The sequence below is a fragment of the Trichosurus vulpecula genome, chromosome 4 (genome assembly GCF_011100635.1).
Source record: "Trichosurus vulpecula isolate mTriVul1 chromosome 4, mTriVul1.pri, whole genome shotgun sequence".
NCBI lineage: Eukaryota > Metazoa > Chordata > Mammalia > Diprotodontia > Phalangeridae > Trichosurus > Trichosurus vulpecula.
Genome location: NC_050576.1, coordinates 430,713,000 through 430,735,240, shown reverse-complemented (window position 1 = coordinate 430,735,240; position 22,241 = coordinate 430,713,000). Strand labels below are relative to the sequence as shown.

The window sequence follows — 22,241 nt, the reverse complement described above, 5'->3', positions numbered from 1 at the left end:
TAGATAAGTAGATTGCAGACTCATGAATGTTAGCTCCTTGAGAGTACTATTTGTCGGTTTTGTCTTTTGTCCCAAGTAGGTCCTGCTTTGAACATAGTGTGTGTGTGTGTGTGTGTGTGTGTGTGTGTGTGCATGTGCCCGCATGTGTGTGTGTGTTTAAATCTGTGATTTCATCTGTATTGGAAACTCCCAGTGTGGAAACTCCCTTCACAGATCTAGAATAGCAACTCTTCTGGAATTTTGAGTCTTAGTTGCTGGGGTTTGAGGGCTCAAGGTGACAAGGTATCTTAGGAATTGAACCCAGGTCTTCTTGACTTTAAGACTGGTCCTGTATCTGCTATACCTTATGACCTTGCACACAGTAGGTGCTTAATAAGGGTTTATGGAATTTCATTGAATATGAGTGGCCCCCATTCTTCTTCACCTTCTGCTTCTCATGTTCCATTTGGAGAAGCCTTTCATCTTGCTCCCGTTTCAGACTGAGTATTTCTTCATTTAGATTTTCTCGCTCAGTTTCATATTTTGAAAGCAATTCTTCTTTTTCTTGATTAAGTTGGTTTATGGCGATCTCTTTCTCTTCAGTCAATGCCAGACGCAGACTCTCCTGAGGAGTTGAGGCAAAATGGTGGGACAGACCATTAGAAAGATCAAGGGCAGGTGTTGGGGCTAGAATGGGGTGAAGGTGGGCATAGAGATGAAGGGAGAGCAGGATAGGACCATGACATGTTTGCCACTGACATGGACTTTTGTCAAAGTGGTGGAATGGGAAGAGGACTGGATCTGAAGTCAGTGGACCTGGGTTTCAATCTTGCTTCTTCTGATTACTACCTCTGTGACCTTGGGTAAGTCATACTAATCGGTAAAATAAGAAGATTGGACTGTTTAGCTTCTAAGGTCAAGAAACCTTCCAGTCGCCATTCTATGATCCATGTGGATCTCAGTGTGGATCCATGGTCCTTCCTTTACCTGCATCTGAAGATGGTATGAGCTACTCTAGGTGAGCAGCTAATTGTGCATCGTGCCTGGTAGGTAGTTGGTGCTTAATAAATGTTTATTGATTGAATAAATGCTTAATAAGTTTGTTAATTGATAACTTATTGGGTATGGGAGGTGACAGAAGGGAAAAATAAAGACAAATTTTGAGAAATGGGAGACTGGGAGATTGGTGGAGTCAGTGACAGAAATAGTGAAGACATGAGGAGGAGTTGGTTTCAAGGGACAGATGAGCTGGGTTTGGACATGGTCAGTTCAGGTACAATAGGCACAAAGGTCTGGTTCTCAGAAGAGTCAGGGAGGGCTATTCATGGAGCATGTGATCAGAAGTTGTACAGTAGAGTGAGAGAATGTGGGACAGGGCTTCTGTACTTATTTTTGTGGCATGGACTCCTTTCTCAGTCTGGGAAAACCTGGGGACCCCCTTCTCAGTTCCATGTTTTTAAAAATTCATAATTGAAGGAAATGCTGAGTTTTGGTTAGAAGTTAGTGAAAACAAAGATGTCTTTCTTCCCTATCCAAGTTCACAGACCTCCAGAAATCTATATATGGGTTCCTTCGGGTTCTGTGGCCCCCAGATTAAGAATTCCTGGTACGGAGGAGAGAAAGAAAGAAGTCCAAAGTCAGAACCTGGGAGAGAAAAAGGAACCAGTGATAGAGACTGGGATGTGGAAATAGAGCCAGGAAAGTGTGGGGTTTTGAAATCAAGGTCCACGGTGTGGTCTGCTGCAAAGAGATGGCCAAGAAGAATAAGACCTGAAAGAAGGCTGTTGGATTCATCCATCAGGAGACCATTGCTCACATGTGTGAGAGCAGTTTCAGCAGAGGTCAGAGTGGGAAGGGGTTGAGGAGAGCTTGGAGGAATGGGAAAGATTAGGTCTAGTCAAATGAACAAGCAGTTAATGAGATTATGATGGACCCCATGCCTTTGACTTTGCTGAAATGAGCAGCTGGAAGGAATTACCTTCTCTTTTCTCAGGCGTCCCATGTCTTCTCCATGGGCCAGTGCCTGGTTCCTGAGAGAAAGCTGAGTGTTTTCTTCTAGCTGAGCCATCTGCTGCTTGAGCAGCTCTGCTTCCCACTTCATCTTGGTTTCTTGAGCCTCCAGTTCATTTTGGGTCCTCTCCATTTCCACTATGGGGAAAAAAAGATTGTCAATATGGGACCAGCCAATGACATCCAACTCCATTCTTGGAAGCTCTTCTTCTTCATCATTATGACAGTTTGTGGGTACTGGGAGCTACTCCCTCACATAGTATATATGGGGGTAGGGAGAGGCATTGATTCCATAAACCTTGGAGGTGGAGAGAATTGGTGATTCTTTTCCACTCCATAAGAGAACAAATCCAAGCCATTGACTTAATGAAGGGAAAGACTAGAATTCAGAACTGAATCTAATAAGATGAAATTTCAAAGGAGTAGTGCAAAGTACACTGGGGCATAAGAAGTCAACGGCACAAGTACTGGATGGGGATTAGTGTGTCTGGAAAGCAAGTCATGAGAAAAAATGGTGTGAAGGTCTCAGTGGAAAGCAATCTCAGTAAGAGCCAACAACGTTATAGTCCATCAAAGCATCGAATCTGATCTTGGGCTCCATTAGTAGAGTCTTGGTGTCCAGAGCAAGGGAGGGGAGTACAGCCTGCCCTGGTCAGAGGATTAAGGAACACATAATATTAGGCTTCACTGAAGCAACTAGGGTCATGGGTCCTAGAGAAGAGAAGACTTGGAGGAGGCATGCTAACCATTCTCAGGTGTTTGAAGGAAGACTGATTAGTCCAACGCCACTTGGCCTCAGAGGGCAGAACTGGAAATACCGGGTAGAAGAAGTACAAGGCAAGTTAAGGCTTGATGGCAGGGAACATTTCTTAGCCATGAAGCTGTCTCCAAGGGAATGGGCTGCCTCAGGAGGCAATGAGTTCCTGCTCCCTGGGGGTCTTCAAGCAAAGTGTGAAGGATGTTAGGAGGGGCTTCCTGATCAGGTCTCAGTCCCCAGAGGACAGGCTCAGAATACCTTGGAGTGCCTGCTTTGCCAGGCAGAGACTTTGCTGCTCTTCCTCCAGCTGCTCCTTCTGGGCTTCCAGCTGAATCACTCGCTGCTGGGTTGAGAAGAGGCTGCTGTCCAGGGACTCCTTCTCAGCCCTGCAGGTTAGGGTCAAACAAGCAGAACTGATAATCTGGGCAATTCCCTTCTGACTTCTGGGCAGCGAGTCTGGACAGAACTGATAAGCTGATCACAGAACCTCAACTTCTCCTCATGGACTGGGGGAGGCAGAACCAGTAACAACAATGGACATCTCAACAGAGCTTTGCTGTCAGCATGATGCTTTACAAATGTCTCATCTGAGCCTCGTTATGGCCCTGGGAGGGTGGTGCTACTATTATCCCCATTTTACAGATGGGGAAACTGAGGTAAACAGAGGTTGTGACTAGCCCAGGATCACCCAATTAGTCAGATTTGAGCTCAGGTATTTCTGATTCCGTGTCTCATGTGCCCCTCACTGCTTGTTATTGTTTCTAGAATAAAACACAGACTCCTTAGCTCAGGCTTTCTGACAGATTGCCCACTATTTCCCTCATTCCAACAAAGCTAGCCAACTTGAGATTCCAGTAACATGGTACTCCCTTTGCAGGGAGATGCTGTCAATACAGAAATAGGAGTGAAACAGTCTCTCCCTTCAATGAGCTTATGTTCCCCTGGGGGATTATGCATGTGTGCAGATAAATAAATGTCAACTATATAAAACTAAGTGCATAGTCATTGGGGTGTCTGGGGGCATGAACCTGCCAACTGCCAGGAAAAGGCATCACCTGAGTGGGGCTGGGGGAGAACCAGAGATTTAATGAGGCAAAGGTGAGGAGGGAGAGCATAGTGATCATGGAATCAGGAAATGGAATATTATGGGGAGGAAACAGCCAGCAGGGCTATTTGGTGGGATAGTAGACTGCAGGCAGGAGGAAGGCGTGATCAGTCTGGAAAGACCAACTGCAGACTGTGAACACCTTCTTATGGCCCAGGTGGTTTTTTGGATGTGGGAGTCAATGGGGAGACATGAAGCTTCTTGGATAGGGAAGGGACAGGGTCAGAGATGCCCTTTACAGTTGGGCAGCTTCTGGAGGATGGAAGGGAAAAAGGATAGACTGGAAACAGGGAAAACAATGAAGACACTTGTGCCAAAATCTAGGTGAGAGATGATGCAGCCTGGGAACAGGCTGGTGGGAATAGAGACGGATGCAAGAGTCCTTGTGAAGGCAGAAGTAACCAGATTTGGTGTGTGATGGGACTGGGAGTGTGAATGAGGTCATGGGGTCCGGGATGACTCCAAGGTTGGGGAGCCAGGTTTGGATACAGGGTGGTGCCCTGGAATAAGGTCACAAGGTTAGATTTGAACCCATGCCCTGACACTTAATCTCATGTTCTTTTCTCTGAGCTTTCTTGCCTTTCTAATTACAGGTAGCCTAGTTACTTTCTGCCTTCTCCTCCCCTGTGACTTTAGCGTGCACCCAAGATGATGTAGGTGACATACTTCAGCTAACTCGGTTTCTCTGGGTGTATCTCTGCATATATCACACCCACACTGTATACATTCATAGACAGAAATATGGAGGACAGACAGATTGAGCCATATACATATGTCCATTTATCAAGGATCTTAGATTTTATCACTGTGGGACTCTTCGCCAACACAGACAGTGACCCGGGCTCACATAAGTGATAGGTATCCTAGCTGAGACTAGAGTCCAGGTCCTCTGAGTCACAACTGAGGGTTCCCACCCCCAAACCACATGCACAGCAGCCACTGAGGACTTTTTGAGCAGAGGACCAAGAAGCACCTTTCAGGTCTTTCCAGAAAAGGAAAGGGAAATGATCTCTGGACTAGGAGCCAGGAGACCTGGGTTGAGACTCCTTACTCTATCACCAGCCAGCTGTGGGATCTGGGCCATGTTACTCACCATTCATTGCCTCAGTTTCCTCTCATGTAAAATGCAGGTGTAGTACCTCATCTTGCCCCGGTTACTGGGGCTTGTCAGGGCTGAGAGATATGTCTCATACAATGTCTGGAATGTGCCTGGTATCTTTTTTGTTTACTGTGAAGCCTGGAGTCTAGACAGTAAGCCCCAAGGGGAAGGGTTTGAGCCCTGAGTCACAGGTCTGAGGCTCAGAGGAGGGTGGAGGAAGAGGGAGGGGGAAGAAAGTGGCTAATGTTCACCAAGCCCAGGGGCATCTGTTATCTCCCATCCCACCAATAAGAGGGACACAGAGACAGATTTCTAAGAGGTGAAACTCATCAGCACAGAGGAGCCCAGTGTGGGAGGCCTTTCCAGATCCCTCAGCTACAAGGACCTGCCTTCCCCTCCAAGGTGACCTGGTATTGGATTTGTCCATATTGTATCCAACTCTATATGGGGACATATGTCACCTCCATTAGAATAATCATGGCTAATGTTTATAAAGCACCTACTATGTGCCAGGTACTATGCTAAGAGCTTTACAATTATTTATATCATTTGATCCCCACAACAACCCTAAGAGGTAGGTGCTATTATCATCCCCATTTTACACATAAAGAAACTGAGGCAAACAGGGTTAAGTGACTTGCCCAGGGTCACACAGATAGTAGGTGTCTGAGGCCAGATTTGAATTCAGGAAGATGAATCATTCTGACTTCAGGCCCCACACTCTGCTTAATACATCTTTGTTGATTGATTAATTGAACCAGAAGAAAGGGCCATGGTCTCCCACTGCATCTGGGCCATCTCCAGTCATCCTGATGAATATCTGACCACTGCACTCAGATGGCTCTGGAGGAGAAAGTGAGGCTGGTGACCTTGCACAGCCCTCCCTCACTCAAATAAGTCAACTGTAAGTCATGTCATCATCTCCCTGATGTCATGGTCCTCTTCAAGAATGAAGGACAAACACAACAGCAATTGAATCAGAATCAAGGGAGAAGCCAAGATCAGTGCAGGGGATCAGGCTTGGTTCAGACCAGACCTCTTGGTCAGGGAAGAGGAACGGTCAGTACACTAGGGTGGGGGGGGGAGCCTGCACCAGACTAGAGTCATGGAATAGAGAAGCTAATGTGATAAATAAAGGCAGTGTTTGCCATCCATCCTAGCTAGAACCACAGCCCATCTCCCAGGGCAGGGAGGAGAAAATGAGGTCCTGAAGCTCTGCATTCAGAGAAGTCTGCCAAGGCAGGGAGTGGCTCTGGAGGGTCTGGAGAGGAAGGGTCCTTCTCAGGCAGGGAGCAGGAAGTAAAGGCAGGACACCTTGCCCCAGGCTATGGGCAGGTGGTGGGGAGGCTCACCTGGAAGGACCATAGACAAGGGTTACATGTCAAGGCTATAGGTAAGGACTGGGGTGTGAATGTAAAAAGGGCTGAGCCACCAATAGCTTTGCCAAATGGACTCCATGAGTTAAAGATAGGAACATCTGTGTGAATATCTCTCCTGGACAGAGACTGAGAGACTGAGAAATGAGATTCAACTCAATAAACATTTATTAAGTGGCCCCTGTGTGCACGTCACTGTGCTAGGCACTGGGCACACAAAGGCAAAACCAAAGCAGTCCCTTGCCTTCAAGGAGCCACCATTCCACTGGGAATGCTTTGTATACACAGACCCATAAATATAAAAACATCCTAAGAAATTTGGGGAGGGGGTTGCTAACAGGGGAATAAAGAAAGACCTCATGAGGGGATGGTCCTTGAGTTGAGCCTTGAAGGGAACTAGAGATTCCAAGAGACAGACGTGAGGAGGGAGAGCATCATACACAAGGAACGGTGCAGGCAAAGGTGTGGAGGTGGGAGATTAAATTAATGTCATATGTCAGGTACAGGGGACAGCAAGCAGGCCAGTCTGACTAGAATGTGGAATGTGTGAGGGGGAGGAATGCAAAATGTCTGGAATTATAGGCTGGAATTAGATTGTGAAAAGCTAAATTAAATGGCAAGTTTGTATTGTATCCTAGTGGCAATGGGTAGCCATTGAAATTTTTTGAGCACAGGAGTAACATGGTTGGATCTGTGCTTCAGGAATAGCAATTTAGCAGCTGAGTGGAGGCTGGATTGGGATTGGGGGGAGTCAGTCAGAAAATGGGAGAAATGGTAAGTAGGATGAGGTATTGGAAAGGGCACCAGATATGAGCCAGAGAAAGCATCAGACAAGTCACTATCCCTCTCCATGCCTCAGTTTCCTCATTTGTAAAATGCAAAGATTGAACTAGATGGTCTTTAAGGTCTTCCCTAGTCCATGAAGGAAAGACTGCACTTCTATCACACTCAGCCCACAAGCCCATGGATGACTTTTCAATCTTTGCCTTAATGGTTTTCTCACAATGACAATACATCTACTCCCTCCTGGGATGTGCTAGAGCCAGCTCAAGTTGATTGTTAAATGTTCACTATATTTACATTTTGGAAATGATAAATGTTATAAACCAGGGCTTAACGGATAACTTTATTCATTGTCTAGATTTAATAAGATGACAGATAAAATGTTTATGACGTGGATCAGACTTAAAAGTGAGTCCTGTGTAATTGCTCCCTTCAAGAGCTGGTTGTTAAACTTTTGCCAACATAACACAGTCCAGGTAGGAGCTCTTCCTCCAATGCACGAGTTCATCTGAGACCCTCTACTTGAGGAAGTAGCCACATCAGTCATGCTCACTTCTAACCCAGCTCAGCTTCTACTCTCCACATTACTTTTTTCCCCGTTTCCCCTCCCTTTTCAGCTCCCCTTCTATGGATATTTCCCCCATTAGAATGTAAGCTCTTGGAGGACAGAGATCACATTTCCTTTTGCTTGCATTTGTACTCTAGTACTTAACACAGTGTTTGACATTTACCGAGCACTTAATCAAGGTTTTATCTAATCTAAGAAATAACAAGGTCTGATTGTAAGTGTTCGGAGAAGATTAGGTTTGCTAGAAAAGAATGTAATATGTTTTGTAACTTTTTATTTGCTGAATGTTTATTCTTTGTCCTGTAGGGCAGACCAGTAAAAGGCTTTTCAAATTCCAGAAAAGAAGGATTTTATCTTGTTTCTGAGGAATAGGGGAAGGAAAAGTCAAGCTGAGTAGTCTGGAGGGAAGAGCTGATGACAACTAGAAAATCAGTGGGTTTTGGATGAGAAGCCACAAGATCCACTAGACTCGGTTTCCCCAGCGTGTTGAATTAAATAGTGTCTAGGATTTCTCTCAACTCTATCATTAGGGGATGGTATCATGGGAGTCTTGCTGAATGGGAAACTAGAGCTCTGATCTGGGCACTGAGAAGAGGAGATCAAGGTACCTGAGAGCAGCCCTCTCCTCCACCAGGACTCGATTCTGTCTTTCCAAGGATGTGTGTTCCAACACAAGTCTTGTTTTCTCCTTGGTCATCTCTTCTTTTTCTAGTATTGTTTGCTGGAGAGAGTCAGCTTGCATTTTTATCTCTTGCTGGCTGTGGTCTAGTTGCCCTTCCAAAGTGTGCTTCTGACAGCTTACCTTTGGGATTTCAAAATGGAGAGCAAGGGGCAGAAAAAGGTAAGAGTGGAAAACCGAGAAAAGAAAAGTGGAAAAAAGAGGCAGAGAAGAGTAAAGAACACGTGAAGGAGAGATGAAAGAGAGAGAATATGAAAGTGAGAGGAAAGTGGAGAACAGGAAATTGAGAGAGGAATGTAGAAAACGAGGGAGAGAGAGAGGACAAAAGAGTTCAAAATGGGACGGGAGAAGTATGATTGTTTCAAGCAAAATGAACTGCAAGGACTAGTGGTTTTAACAAATAAAAAGTAATATATGAGAATTTGATGGGGAAACATGAAAATCCTAACCTTGGATGTTAATGGATTAAACTTACTCATAAAAGGAAATCAAATGGAGAATGGATTGGAAAACAGAACCCCGAGATTTGCTACATATTAAACATAAGCTTAAAATATAAAGCTATATAACAGGACTAAAATGAGAGGTTGCATGTCTCCTGCTTCTTGGTAGGGAGCTGATGGACTAGAGGTTTAGAAAGAAACATAAATTTTCTGACAGGGTCAATCAACATATTGATGCTTATTTGTTACAAGGGAGAAATTCTATTGGGAGAATGAGTCATTGGATGTTAACAGGGAGGAAAAAATGAAGAAAATAGCATCAATAAAACATTAAAAATACACAGAAGAAAACAAAGAGTTCAAAAGGGGACACAAACAAAACCATTTTGTTATTACCTTGTTAAATTTAGTATGTACTTAAAAATACAAACTGTACCTAATTGGAAGCCCAGAGGCTCATATATGATCCTCTTTTTTGTCCTTTGTGTATTTGACATGTTTGCACTGGCCGATGATTAAATTAATAATAAAAAAGAAAAAATGAAATGAAGGGCTGGAATAAAAATCACTGTACTTCAGATAAATCCCTCAATGAGGAGTTATGATTATGATTTAAAAGAAGGCAACAGAAAAAAGAGAAATTGTTGTGATGGAAACAGACAGGTAAACTAAATCGTCCTTCAAATATGCCTAAAGACCCCTCTTGTATGCAAAAAATGCTTTAAAAAGTGTATGTGTGTGTGTAAGAAGCTCTTGAGGATTCTAGATATCTCGCTTTGAACTGCAGAGAAAGCCAAGAATCAAGAGATTAAGGAAAGTAAGAAATCTCCAAGGACCTCAACAACCACACGTGCAAAGCTCTGAGAGTCTGTCCCTTCTGATCAGGGGCACTCAGCCTACATTTCTTCTCACCTGCATGAGACATTCATGCAGCTGGGCTTTCTCTCTCTGAAGCAGCATCACGTCTTCCTCCAGGTTCCCTCTTTCCTCCTCTGCCATCTGCAAGGTTTGGTCCAGGCCCTGCTTTTCCCTTTGGATGTGGTCCAGCTCCTGGCCCAGATGAGCAAGCTGATCTTGAAGGCGGCTCACCTCTTGTTCCAGCTGCCACTGTTGGTCTAGCCACTGGTTCTTTTCCTGTTCCAACTGTTTAGGCCAAAAGAAAACAAGGAGAATATTTAGGACAAACAAGGAACTGAAGTCTATGGAACCTAAATAAAGTCCACAATGGTTGAGAGAGAACATTGCCTAATGCAGAAGGTGATACTGACCTGTCTATTCTCCATAACTACAGTAGAGTCTCTGAGTCCAAAGGGGAAATTGGAAAGCTGCCTTTCTGCTGCCTGCCTACTCTCCCTTGGGCTCTTTGTTCCCTCTTTGTGGTTCTTGCCTTTTCTGCTTCTCCTCCTCAAAGTCTACCCTCAGGGAAGGATATGGTCATTTACACCTTAGTATGAATTGAAGTGGTTCCAGTTACCTTTCCAGAATCCCTAAATTTTCATCCTGATCTCTCATTGTGGAATGAATGGCCTTATTCTGTTTTAAAGGAATTTAAGGCACCTACAGAGTAAGGGGGAAATATTTGTAGGTAGGGTGAAAGGTTGGTATGGGGAAAAGTATGCTGGGTATGTAGTCAGAGGACTTGGGTTTGAATATTTGCCTTAAAGGACATATTGGAGTTTGGGAACAGATGTGGTCATGACGCATGGGTGGTGAAGGGGCTTCTGATGTCTTCCCCATGTTGACTCTTTTCCCACTTAGACTATGGTTCTCAAAGAAAGAGACAATAGTTTGAGCTTCCAAGTGGAAACTTGGGGGCAGTCGCCAGGCTGGGTGATGCTAGCACTTCTTACCTGTAGGATCATTCGGTTCAGGTTGACCTTGTCTTGAGCCAGGCTTTCCGTCAGGGCTGCCATCTTGATTAAGGAGTCCCTTCGTTCTGCGTCTTCGGCTCTCATCTTGGTTATCTGTGACTCTAGTTGGGTGCTGCTGGCCTCTGCCTGGAGTGGAGAGAGAACCGCTCCAGGTGGCCTCTTAGGCACACTCACATCAGCAAGCTGGGGACTCTGTCCTCGTCCCAAGGGGACCAGAAGAGGAGGCTCTTAGCTCTCAGCCCCGGGGAGGCATTCTGCAAACTGGGTCTCTCAGGGCAACTATTGTTTGCTGCAGAACAGAGTTCAGTGCAAGGCAGGCTGTTTCCATAACCCAAATATTTGGGTTTTACTTATTTATAAAGAAGGCAGTGCCCCCCGCTTGGACTCCATCCAAGGAGATTTTGTTACTGAAACACCAAAAGGCTTTCACTGTTTCCCATAGCATGGCCCCCCATAAGGCTTGTCTTACTGAGGATGGGAGGTCACAAGGTCCTGAGCCCAGCACTCACTTTCTGTCAGCCTTGCAGCAAGCCACAGGATATATTAGCACTATGAACAATGTGTCCAAGAGTGCAGAGGGAAGAGCCACAGTATTGCGGCTTTCGAACTGGAAGGGACTTTAGAAATGGCCTTGTCTAACCCTTTCATTCTGTACAGGAGGAGGCTGAGGTGTGCACTGAAAGGGGAGAATGTTTCTCTGGCCCTGGACATGCAAGGGTTGCCAAAATCCAGAATGATTAAGGATCCTGCTAGAAAGCCAGTCTTGGGGAAGCAGAGGGGACCCTCCATCCACAATGACTTTCTCCTGGGCTGATCCAGGTATGAAGCACAGAGCCAGGCTCAAATCTCAGCTTGCCTGCTCCCCAGCTGTGTGCCCTGGGGCCAGTGGCTTCACATCTCTGGGCCTCAGTTTCCCCTTTTGTGAACTGTCCTCTAAGCTCCCTCCTAGCCAGGGATCTAGGATCCTGTGACTCCTTGCTGATCTCGAAATGAGGCAGCAGAGGGTCAGGTCAGACGTCACCATCTGAAGGGAGAAGAGCCCTCTTCCTGCCCACGGCTGCTTTTGCTGTTGTACCCAGCTCTAACTTGAGGCTGGCAGGGACCTGAGGGATCATTTAATCCAAACCCCTCCCTTTTTCAGAAGAGGAAACTGAAATTAGGCAGGTGAAGTCACTTGCTAACAAGCAGAGGAGCAGGACTTGAATCCAGATCTTCCACCTTTAAATCCAAAGTGCTTTCCACATGCCACCTTGTTGCTTGCGGTTTAGAGGTGGAGTTGGGCTTACGCTGGGACAGGAGGTTTGGTTTCTCTCCTCCTTCCTCCATAGGCAGAGCTGTAACTAGGGTTGGACAATTGGGGCCTTGCTCTGCGGTGCTGATGTGTGTGGGGCACACCCTTCTTTCTACATTCTTCCGTGCCCCTGGCCTTGCACTTCTTGGCACTCCACTGATTCCAATCCCTGGGCTAGCCTTGGACTGCCAACCATGAGGTCCCACAGTTGTGATATCTTTCTTCTTAAGACCTATCTGCCATGGAAGTAGTGTTGAAGCTTCTCCTTTCCTCTACTTTCCTTCTCTATACATTTTCCTGTGGGTTAAGGTGTCAGTCCTTTGGGTGTCAGCTAGTATGTCAGGGTGGGGACATGCAGATTATCCTGGGGACCCAGGCAGCACCTTTCATGGGGGCACTGTCACTGTGACTGTCTACAATTCCCGGGGAGAAGCTTGGGGGCTCTGCCTTCCTCTCTCCAAGGGCCTGGGATCCTGGTGCTTGCCCACCTTCCCTCAACTGAATTTTCCTCAAATGTCATAACTCCTGGTTATGGCTCTGCCCACTGGGTGAGGGGGTCCGTGTTGTACCCTGCAAAGCAGCAAGGAAAGAACTGGGCTGGGTTTTTAGAACCACTAACACCATTTCATGAAATCACTGGCTAATGACCTCCATCTGACCTTTTCACACCCAGCCTGCATGGCAATCCTCACAGAGTCCTGCTCTGATGGCCAAAGAGAACAAAGGTTGTTCAATTGCTCAGTCCATCCAGGCTCTCCAGAGGAAGCCAATCTGGACAGAATTTCCCTCTGCATCCCTGAGACTGGCTTTCTGGTGGGATCCATGCTCACCCTGGCATTTCACAACCTTGGGCTGGTCAGGGCCAAGGCACATGTCAATGTAGCCCTTTGTTTCTTGTTTTAATGTAATTTGGGGAGTTTGTTTTTTCGAGGGATTGAAAAATAAATGAACATGAGCCTGAGGCTGACAGCCTAGGGAGGAAGAGAGAGAGAGGAAGGAAGGGAGAGGAGAGCAGAATGGGAGAGAAGGCTGGAGATGGGGAGCCGTTGGGTGAGAAGGAAAGAAAAAGAAAACACGAGGTGGAAATGTGAGCCCCTGGAAGCTGATGCCGATGGCCCCTGGAGGCCTTGCCTCGGCTGGCCATACTTGGGTGAGGGAGCAGCGGAGACCTTCCTTCTGGCTCTCCAGGACTTCCTTCTCCAGTATTGTCTGGTTCAGGGACTCCTTCACCATCACCAGCTCCTTCTTCAGGCCTGAAATCTTCTCCTCTAACTGCTTCAGGGTCCTCTGGCTGGAGGGGGAGGGAGAGGGAGGGGGGAAAGGATGGGTACGAGGGAGGATGGTGGGTGAGGGGGATGGAGACAAGTGGATGGGGAGGGGGACAGGAATGAGGAGGGGGAGTAGGAAGGAGAGGGGGAGGGAGAGGGGAAAGAGGATGGGGACAGGAGAAGGGTGAGGGGGATGGGGATAGAGGGAAGGTGATGGGGAGGATGGGGGGAGGAGGATGGGGGAAAGGTCGGGGATGGGGGAGGGGAGGAAGAAAGCAAACATTGAGCACAAACATTTCTCATCACGCCCCAAAGCCAGCCCTGCACACTGGTCCAGAGGTTCTCATGACCGTTACAGCTTGGTGGGATCTCACTCTAACCCCGACCATCAAGACATGTCAAACTAAGGAAACAGGTTTCATTTCCTCATCCCTTCCAGCACTTCTGGTCTCTGTGCACACTGGAGGTGCTTAATAAATGTTGCTGAACGAAGCAATGTGGGCTAGACAGGCAAGGTGTGATGGAGTATCAATTGTGCTGCACTGAAGTTAGGAGGACATGGGTTCCTAGCTGAGTGACCTTGGCCAAGTCATGTTAGCTCTAAGAACTTCCATTTCCTTATGTATAAGGTAGAGGAGGTCCTCACTGAAGGACCTGCTTGTGCACATCAAACACTCATCGGTGTGAGCCATTTATTGCACAGTCACAGTGGAAAGGGCCCCTGAGGACATCTGCTCCCACTGATTCCCAAGAATTCCTCCCCTCCACAGCACATCTCTGATAAATGGTCCTCGAGCCTCTGCTTACTGACCTGCAGTGACGGGGAGCTCACCGCTTGCTGAGAAAGCCCATCCCACATTGAGATGGTCTTAATTGTTAAGAACTTTCCCCTCGAATTAAGTATCTACTCTCACTCTTCTAACGAAAGTGAAATGATCACAAGGCTTGGAGGCAGAAGCCCTGGGATAGACTCCTCATCTGCCTTGTGCAAAGCCATTGGACTGGGCCCATCCCTCCCCCCAAGCCTCAGTTTCCCTATCTGAAGAATGGGCATAATGCCTGTCATACCTGCCTCATGCTGTTTTTTGAGGTTCGTGTGAGGTCATATATGTGGAGCTGCTTTGTAACCATGAAATCGCCCATTGTTGTTAGGGTCAAAGCAGCATGCCACCCCAAACTCTGGACGGCGTCGGGGCCACTCCCACGAGCCACAGAACACTGAGGCAGTGTCTCCTTTAGAATGGAATCTCCTTGAGGGAAAGCACTGTTTCATTTTTGTCACTGTACGATGCCCAGCACGGTGCCTCTTGTTGACTGGTCAATTGCATGAAGGAATTATCAATGAGAAGATGGTGTACAGGAGCCTGGACTCAGACTCGTCAGAGCTGTCAGTTTGGAAGATCACTTAATTTCTCTGTGTCTCAGATTCCCTTCTAACTTACGATGTTTTTAAAAAATATTTTTTGGAGAGGGGAAGGCAGGGCAATTGGGGTTCAGTGACTTGCCCAAGGTCATACAGCTAGCAAATGTGTCAAGTGTCTGAGGCCAGATTTGAACTCAGGTCCTCCTGACTCCAGGGCAGGTGCTCTACTCACTGCACCAGTTAGCTGCCCCTCTAACTTACAATCTATGATCCTAAGATCCAGTGCCTTGATTCCCAGTGCTACCATGGGACAGTCTCTTCTCTATAGGACTCAGTTTCCTCCATGTGATGGAGAGCATTGGACTAGATACTTGATCCCTGAGGCTGCCTTTTGGGACAGCTGGGTGTCACCATAGTGTACAGAGCATTGGGCGTGGAGTTAGGAAGACTCACCTTCCTAAGTTCAAATCTGGCCTCAAACACTTACTAGCTGTGCAACCCTGGGCTGATGTTTGCCTCAGTTTCTCCATCTGTAAAATGAGCTGGAGAAGGAAATGGCAAACACTCCAGTGACCCAAATGGGGTCACAAAGAGTTGGACATGACTGAAACAACAACAAGGCTCTTTCTTTTAGCCCTGAACACCTCTAACTGGTGCCAGGGAGCACTGAGAGATTTCACACCCCAGATGGTACCCTGGGGGGGTGTCCTGAGGCTCACCCCCACACCTCCTCATCTCAGCACAGCACAGGCAAAGTGAAAACCTCCAGAATCCAGCCTCACTCACCCTGTTTCCAATTCCTTTTGACTCCTCTCCTCTTTTCTTGACATCTCCTCTTGTTGCTGCTCTAAGAGACTCTGATGCTTTTGCAGCTCAGTGTTGGTGACTTTGAGCCTTTCTATTTCCAGTGAGGAAAGATTTGACCTTTGGGTCAAATCCTGCATCCTGGTCTCCAAGGTCTCCTTTTCCCTGTGGGGCACAAAGGGAGAGAAAGAGTAGGTCTCTCTGGGGAGGAAGTCCCCTCCATGCCCAGTCACCCTGTCTGTAGCTTGTTGGTACACAATTGTCTGCATGTTGTCTCCCTCATTAGTCTTTGAGCTCCTTGAGTGCAGAGGACTGTCTTTTGCCTTTCTTTGTATCCCCAATCCCTAGCTTAACACAGTGATTGTCACATAGTAAGTGCTTAATCACTGCTTATGGATTCAATAAGCTTTGATGAAATATCTATGTGTAAGGCACTACTGGGGAAAGAAAAACCAAAGTGATGGCTTTTCCTCCCATCATACTTTTCTTTGTGCTTTGTTGCAACTAATTCCATTTTATTGTGAGTTTGAATGATCCTTGTTTCACTTGACTTCCTCATACCAAGAGCCCCTACGATATCTCTAACAGTCACTGAAGTGTGCTCTGTAAGAGCTGCAACTTTTACACATTTCCTTGAAGAAGTGCCCATTCTTAAAAGCCTTAGAATTTAAAAATGACAAACACATGCATATGGAACAAAATATAGCACTTTTGGACAGAGAACTAACTAAAGGTGAGGAAAGCAGCTTGGTCTGGTTTCATCTTGTCAAAACAGACATTTTGAATCAGCGTAGTGTCAGTAGAAGCACACACATGTGACTACTGTCCTTATAGAATGAAAACATATCAAAATTATTGCTTGTCCCAATTAATTCACACTTAACGTCAATGTTGTATGGAACTCAACCCAATCTTGGCTATGTACATGTTACTTTGAAAATGCCATTGCTCTGATCTCAGTCTCTCCAGCATGGGAGGCAAATGGACTTTCTGTCAGACAAATCATCTTCCTCTTGCAGGTTACTAGTGGCATAGTCACATGATCCAAGAATGACTTGTCATTCAAACATTACAAGGAATACCATGGATGTTGTGAATGTCCCTAAAATGAATGATTGCTGCTTGCCCACTCATCCCTGAACAGGTCAAATGATATTTGATGGTATTAGGACCACAGCTTTAGATCTAGAACTAAGAGGACCTAACATGTTTTTGGGTATTTATTTCTCAACCTTGACCTTGAGAAATTTTCTTTCATTTGGTAGACAACAGGACCAAGTAAGTAACTTCCAGAGACTGGAAGTCAGTGACTGACCTGGAGAACATTCAGTCCTTTATGAATATTATGATCCCCAAATCTGACAAACTTTGCTGTGATGGGTATGAATTTGTGATCAGTGGCTTTTCTGTGGTAAGACTTATCTTCCTCTGGCCATGATACTCAGAGGAAAAAGAGGCAGGGAGCCCTCCAGGGGCACCTCACAAAGCACCTAGATCTGCTTTCGACATTTGCTTCCAAATGAATTCATTTATCCATTGAAACGTTATATCAGGGCAGCTGCTCCAAGTCAGCAAATCAAGTCAGCAAGTATTTATTATGTACCAACTGCATTCTAGGCACTATGCTAAGTGCTCCAGCCAGGCTTCAATTATTCCTCTTCCATCTTTTAATCAACTGTCAAAATCAAGATCAAGTCTGGATGTCTTAATCCTCAGCTAGGGGAAAGGGCGTGCCAATCTGCTCTCCCTATGGCTCTCCTTACCACATTTAGAACTTCCCAAATCAAGGTGCTCTTCTTTGGCCACCACTCTTCAGTATCTATGTTGCAGCCCTCCTACTCCAGTAAAATCTTAGCTTTGTAAGGGCAGGAACTATGTTTCCTTTTCTTGTCATATATTTAGTACTTGGCTGAGTTCTTGATATGCAGTCAAGGCACGATACAAACTTTTTCCATCTATCCATCCATGCGTCCATCCATCCATCCATCCATTCATCCATCTATCCACCCTTGCCCCCTTCCACCTACCTATTCACTCATCTGTCTCTGATACACTGGTCAGATTTTGCAGAGCCTTAATAGGGATTTTTATGCCCAGTGCATGTAGCACCATAATCATATGGGACAAGTTCCGAGGAGTGAACTCTCAGTTGAACAAGGAGCTAGAGTGGCAGCAATACCACACTTTGAGGGAATCAGAAACCTTAGGACACCACAAGGAGGCTACTTTTGGGAGTGATGATGGAGTTTGGCTGGACTAGGGTAGAAGTCACCCCCACCTGCCCTCTGGTAGCTTTTATTTGAACTCTTTTTTTTTTAACTAGTGAGGTAATAAACTCTATCACATTTTCACCATGGAAATTCTGCAAGGGCTGCAAGTGTCCTCTAAATTTGTTATCCCAGAACAAAGCCCCAGTTGTCTGGATTTAGTTACTAATTTAAGGTCTTATTTTTGACTAATTTTGAGTTAAAAATGGAAGAACTAGTTGGCATCTCTCTTATTAAAACTATAGGTTACTTAAGACTGTCCATTCTGTGGTACACATAAGCAGTCTTGTTGTTTTTCCTTCATTCTTGAAGAGGACCATGATATCAGGAGAGAACAGCAAATGTCTGATACGTAGTAAGCACTTAATAAATGCTTGTTGATTGGAAATCAAAAGTTAATTGGAATAAGAGATAAGGAATGGAAAAGGAAAGAAGGAAAGGGAAAGATAAAGGAGAAAGGGAATGATATACACAGATGAATTCAGAATTCCAGAGAATAGCAAAGAGAAGTAAGAAGGTTTTCTTAAATGAGCAATGCAAAGAAATAGAAGAGAACAATAGAATGGGAAAGACGAGAGATCTTTTCAAGAAAATTAGAAATATCAAGAGAAAATTTTATGCAAAAATGGGTATGATAAAAAACAAAAATAGTAAGGACTTAATAGAAGTATAAAAGATTAAGAAGAGGTGGAGAGAATATAGAGAAGAACTATACAAGGAAGATCTTAACAGTGTTGATAACCACAATGGTGTGGTTACTGATCTAGAGCCAGACATCCTGGAGAATGAAGTGGGCCTCAAGAAGCATTGATAACAATAAGGCTAGTAGAGGTGAAGAAATTCCAGCTGAGCTACTTAAAATTCTAAAAGATGATGCTGTTAAAGAGCTACACTCAATATGTCAGCAAGAAACTCAACAGTGGCTACTGGATTAGAAACGATGAGTTTATATTCCAATCCTAAAGAAGAGCAATGTCAAGGAATGTTCAAATTACCAAACAATTGAGCTCATTTCACACAATAAGGTTATGTTTAAGATTATGTAAACTGGGCTTCAGCAATATGTGAACTGAGTATTCCCAGAAAAGTAGGATGGTTTTTGAAGAGGCAGAGGAACTAGAGACCAAATTGTCAACATTCGCTGGAATACGGAAAAAGCAAGGGAGTTTCAGAAAAACATTTACCTCTGTTTCATTAACTACACCAAGACCTTTCATTATGTGCATCACAACAAAATGCAACAAGTTCTCAAGGAGATGGCAGTACCAGATCATCTTACTTGTCTCCTGAGGAATGGGTATGCAGGTCAAGAAACTACGGTTAGAACTGAACATAGAACAACCGACTGGTTTAAGATTGAAAGAGGCGTACAACAAAATTTTATATTGTCACCTTATTATATTTATTATTTTGTTTATCTTACATTATTCATATAAAATATATTATATTATATTAACTTATATGCAGAGTACATCATGTGAAATGCCAGGTTGCATGAATCAAAAGCTGTAATTAATGTTGCTGGGAGAAATATTAATGATCTCAGATATGTAGACAATACCACTCTGATGCCATAAAGTGAAGAGGAATTAAGAAGCCTCTTAATGAAGAGGGTATAAAAGTTGAATTGAAGCTTAACATCAAAAAAACTAAGATCTTGGCAATTGGTTCTATCATTTTCTGACAAATAGAGGGAGAAGAAATGGAAACAGTATCAGACTTTATGTTCTTGGGCTCAAAGATCATTGTAGATGGCAACTGTAGCCATGAAATTAAAAGACGCTTCCTCCTTGGAAAGAAAGCTATGGCAAACCTGGACAGCATACTAAGAAGCAGAGGCATCATCTTCCTGTCAAAGGTCTGTATAGTCAAAACTATGGTTTTTCCAGTAGCATTGCATGGCTGTGAGAGTTGCATTATATGGAAAGCTGAACACTGCAGAATCAATGCTTTTGAATTGTGGTTCTGGAGAAGACTTTTTGTGAGTCCTTGAATGGCAAGGATATCAAACTAGTCAATAGTTAAAGAAATTAATTCAGGCTATTCACTGGAAGGTCAAATACTGAAGCTGAAGTTTAAATACTTTGGCCACATAATAAGAAGATGGGACTCATTGGAAAAGCCTCTGATACTGGGAAAGATTGATGGCAAAAGGAGAAGGAGATGGCAGAGGGTGAAATGGATAGATAGTGTTACGGCAGCAACGATCATGAGCATGGACAGACTTTGGAAGATAGCAGAGGATAGAAGGACTTGGTGTGCTGTGGTCCATGGAGTCATGAACGACTGAACGACAAGAACAACTACTGTTAAATAGGTGATAAGATCAATTATTTCTACCTCATGAAAGAGTGTAATTGCTGTTGGTATCCCCCTAAATTTCCACTGTTCCACCCTCGCTATACCCTTTGGAAGTTAGACATGTTCAAGTCCATAGCTCAACCCATGTACCTTTGGGTTTGGAAGGGCTCTGGGGTCCCTAAACTGTCTGCTCTTTGGTCTGCCCTTTGCTAATCCAGTTCAGGACCAGTCTACCCTCTTTCACCTTCCCAACATCTCTTCAGAGGCTTTGCAGCATTCCAGGTCTCGCCTCTGGTCCTCCAGCCTGACCAGAAGTTTTTCTTGCTCCTGTCTCTGCTCCTGTAGTTGCCACTCTGTGACCTGAACCTCCCTCTGATGGTCGGCCAGCTGTTTCTGGAGAATTGTCACGGTGGCCTGAGAGGACTCCAGCTGCAGCCGCAGCTCCTGCCCAGCCAAAGAGAAAATGGGACAGTGAGCCAAGGACACACAGGAATGAAACTTGGGCATCCTTTGTAAACCTTAAAGTGCATCATAAATGGGAATTATGATTATTATGCTTATTGTTAATGTTTTCTCCTGGGCGTTACCCATAGATTTATTTCAGATTTATTTATTTGTTGTTTTTGTTGGTTTTGGTTTTTGGCCCAGACCAACGAACATATACTGGGCAAGTCACTAAGCCTTTCACTACTCCAGATAACTCTAAGATTCCTATGCTCTAAAAGGGACTTTCTACCAGGACTTGATCCAAAGCATAGTTTTAAGATCAGCAAAACTTGTCTTTGACAAACTTATCCCCTGCCTTCTGCATCCTGGTTCTCATTCCCTCATGTCTCTTTCTTCATCTTTTTTAACAAGACCTATCTTTTTAATGTTAACAAAATGCTTCTTTGAATGCATTATGTTATTGAAGCCTCACAGCACTCTGGGAGGGAGGTACCCCAATTTTACAGGGAAGAAACTCGGACAATAAGTGTGTGTGTGCATGTGTGTAGGTGAACCCAGTCCTTCCTGACTTCAGGATTACTAAAAAGATACATGAGGAAAAATGCTAGCACTCCTGGATTGTAGCAAAGGTTTAGGTAAAATATTTCATCTTGTCCTTAAGGTGGAGACTGAGACATGTGGACTGGATAAGACAACTGGATGGGTTGGGAGCTAGTTGGGTGGGTGGATTCAAAGAGAAGTCATCACTGGTACATTGCCACTGTGGAAAGAGGTTCTCAGTGGAGTAAGCCCACTGCCCTGCGCTTGGCCCTGTTTGGTTTAGCATGTTTATCATTGACTCTGATACAGGCAAAGATGGTGGGCTCACATTTGCTGATGACACCAAGCTGAGAGAGTGAGCTAACACAGTGAACACCAGTAAGGACCCCCAAAAGAGCTTGATGGCTCAGAGCCCTGAGCTGAATCTACTGAGATGAAACTCAACAGGAATCAATGTCAGTCCTCGCACCTGGCTACAGAAAGATCAACCCTCACAAGTTCAAGATGGAGGAAGCTTGGTTAGATAAATGCCGTGTTAGGAGAGACTTCCAAACAATGAGAACTGTCTAAGAGTGGAAGGGACCACCTGGTGAGGTATTGAGTTTCTTTTCTTTGGAGGTGTGCAAGCATGGGCTGGACAATCACTTGCTGGGGATATTATTATGTTGGAGATTCCTTGTGTGTTTGGTCTGGGCTAACTGGGGCCTCTCAATCACACTCTGAAGTTCTGTGATTCTATGAATGGCAACATGGAGAACAAGGACATAGATGGGGCAGAACAAGGACATAGATGTGGGCCTTTTGCCTCCAGCACAGTCCTCCTGTACCCTCCCCCTCCCCACTCCCCACCTCTGGTTGACCCAGGCCCTTTGCCCTCTTCAGGGATGGTGAATATCTCTAGTCAATGAACCATTTCTAGGGATGGGAGCCATGCAAGGGTCTTCCCACACACCCCCGAGGACTTGCTTTGTGGAACCCGCCCCTGTGACTCTTGGGGAAAATCTCCTTCTAAGATGGGGGAATGAGGGAATCACATAGGAGGGACAGAGAGCAAAGATTTCCTAGAAAAATACACTGAACATTATGCAACAGATTCTGCTGAAGCCAAGGCTGCCCTCCTCATTCCCCCATGATGCAATAGCCCTGAGAACAATGGGTTTGCGTGAGAGCTTGGGAGAGCCTGGCCTGCAGCCCCCTGGACCCCCGCTACCAAGCCAGGCATTCCAGGGGATGGAAGACTGGACCGGACCATTATCAGCAGGGAGCTGGCATGGCTTCCTTTGCCCCGTC

At 45.2% G+C, this 22,241-nt stretch overlaps 1 protein-coding gene across 1 annotated transcript in view; it reads right to left on the bottom strand.

The window, feature by feature from the left end:
- CROCC2 (ciliary rootlet coiled-coil, rootletin family member 2) overlaps positions 1-22,241 on the bottom strand; it is a 124,574-nt gene that overhangs the window by 71,531 nt on the left and 30,802 nt on the right. Inside the window, exons 12-20 of the mRNA XM_036757719.1 lie at positions 20,209-20,408; positions 15,379-15,561; positions 13,108-13,252; positions 10,650-10,796; positions 9,712-9,942; positions 8,286-8,479; positions 3,005-3,132; positions 1,958-2,127; positions 425-604 (exon numbers count right to left, since the gene is read on the bottom strand). Coding sequence (XP_036613614.1) covers positions 425-604; positions 1,958-2,127; positions 3,005-3,132; positions 8,286-8,479; positions 9,712-9,942; positions 10,650-10,796; positions 13,108-13,252; positions 15,379-15,561; positions 20,209-20,408 — 1,578 coding nt within the window. The remainder of the gene's footprint in view (positions 1-424; positions 605-1,957; positions 2,128-3,004; positions 3,133-8,285; positions 8,480-9,711; positions 9,943-10,649; positions 10,797-13,107; positions 13,253-15,378; positions 15,562-20,208; positions 20,409-22,241) is intronic.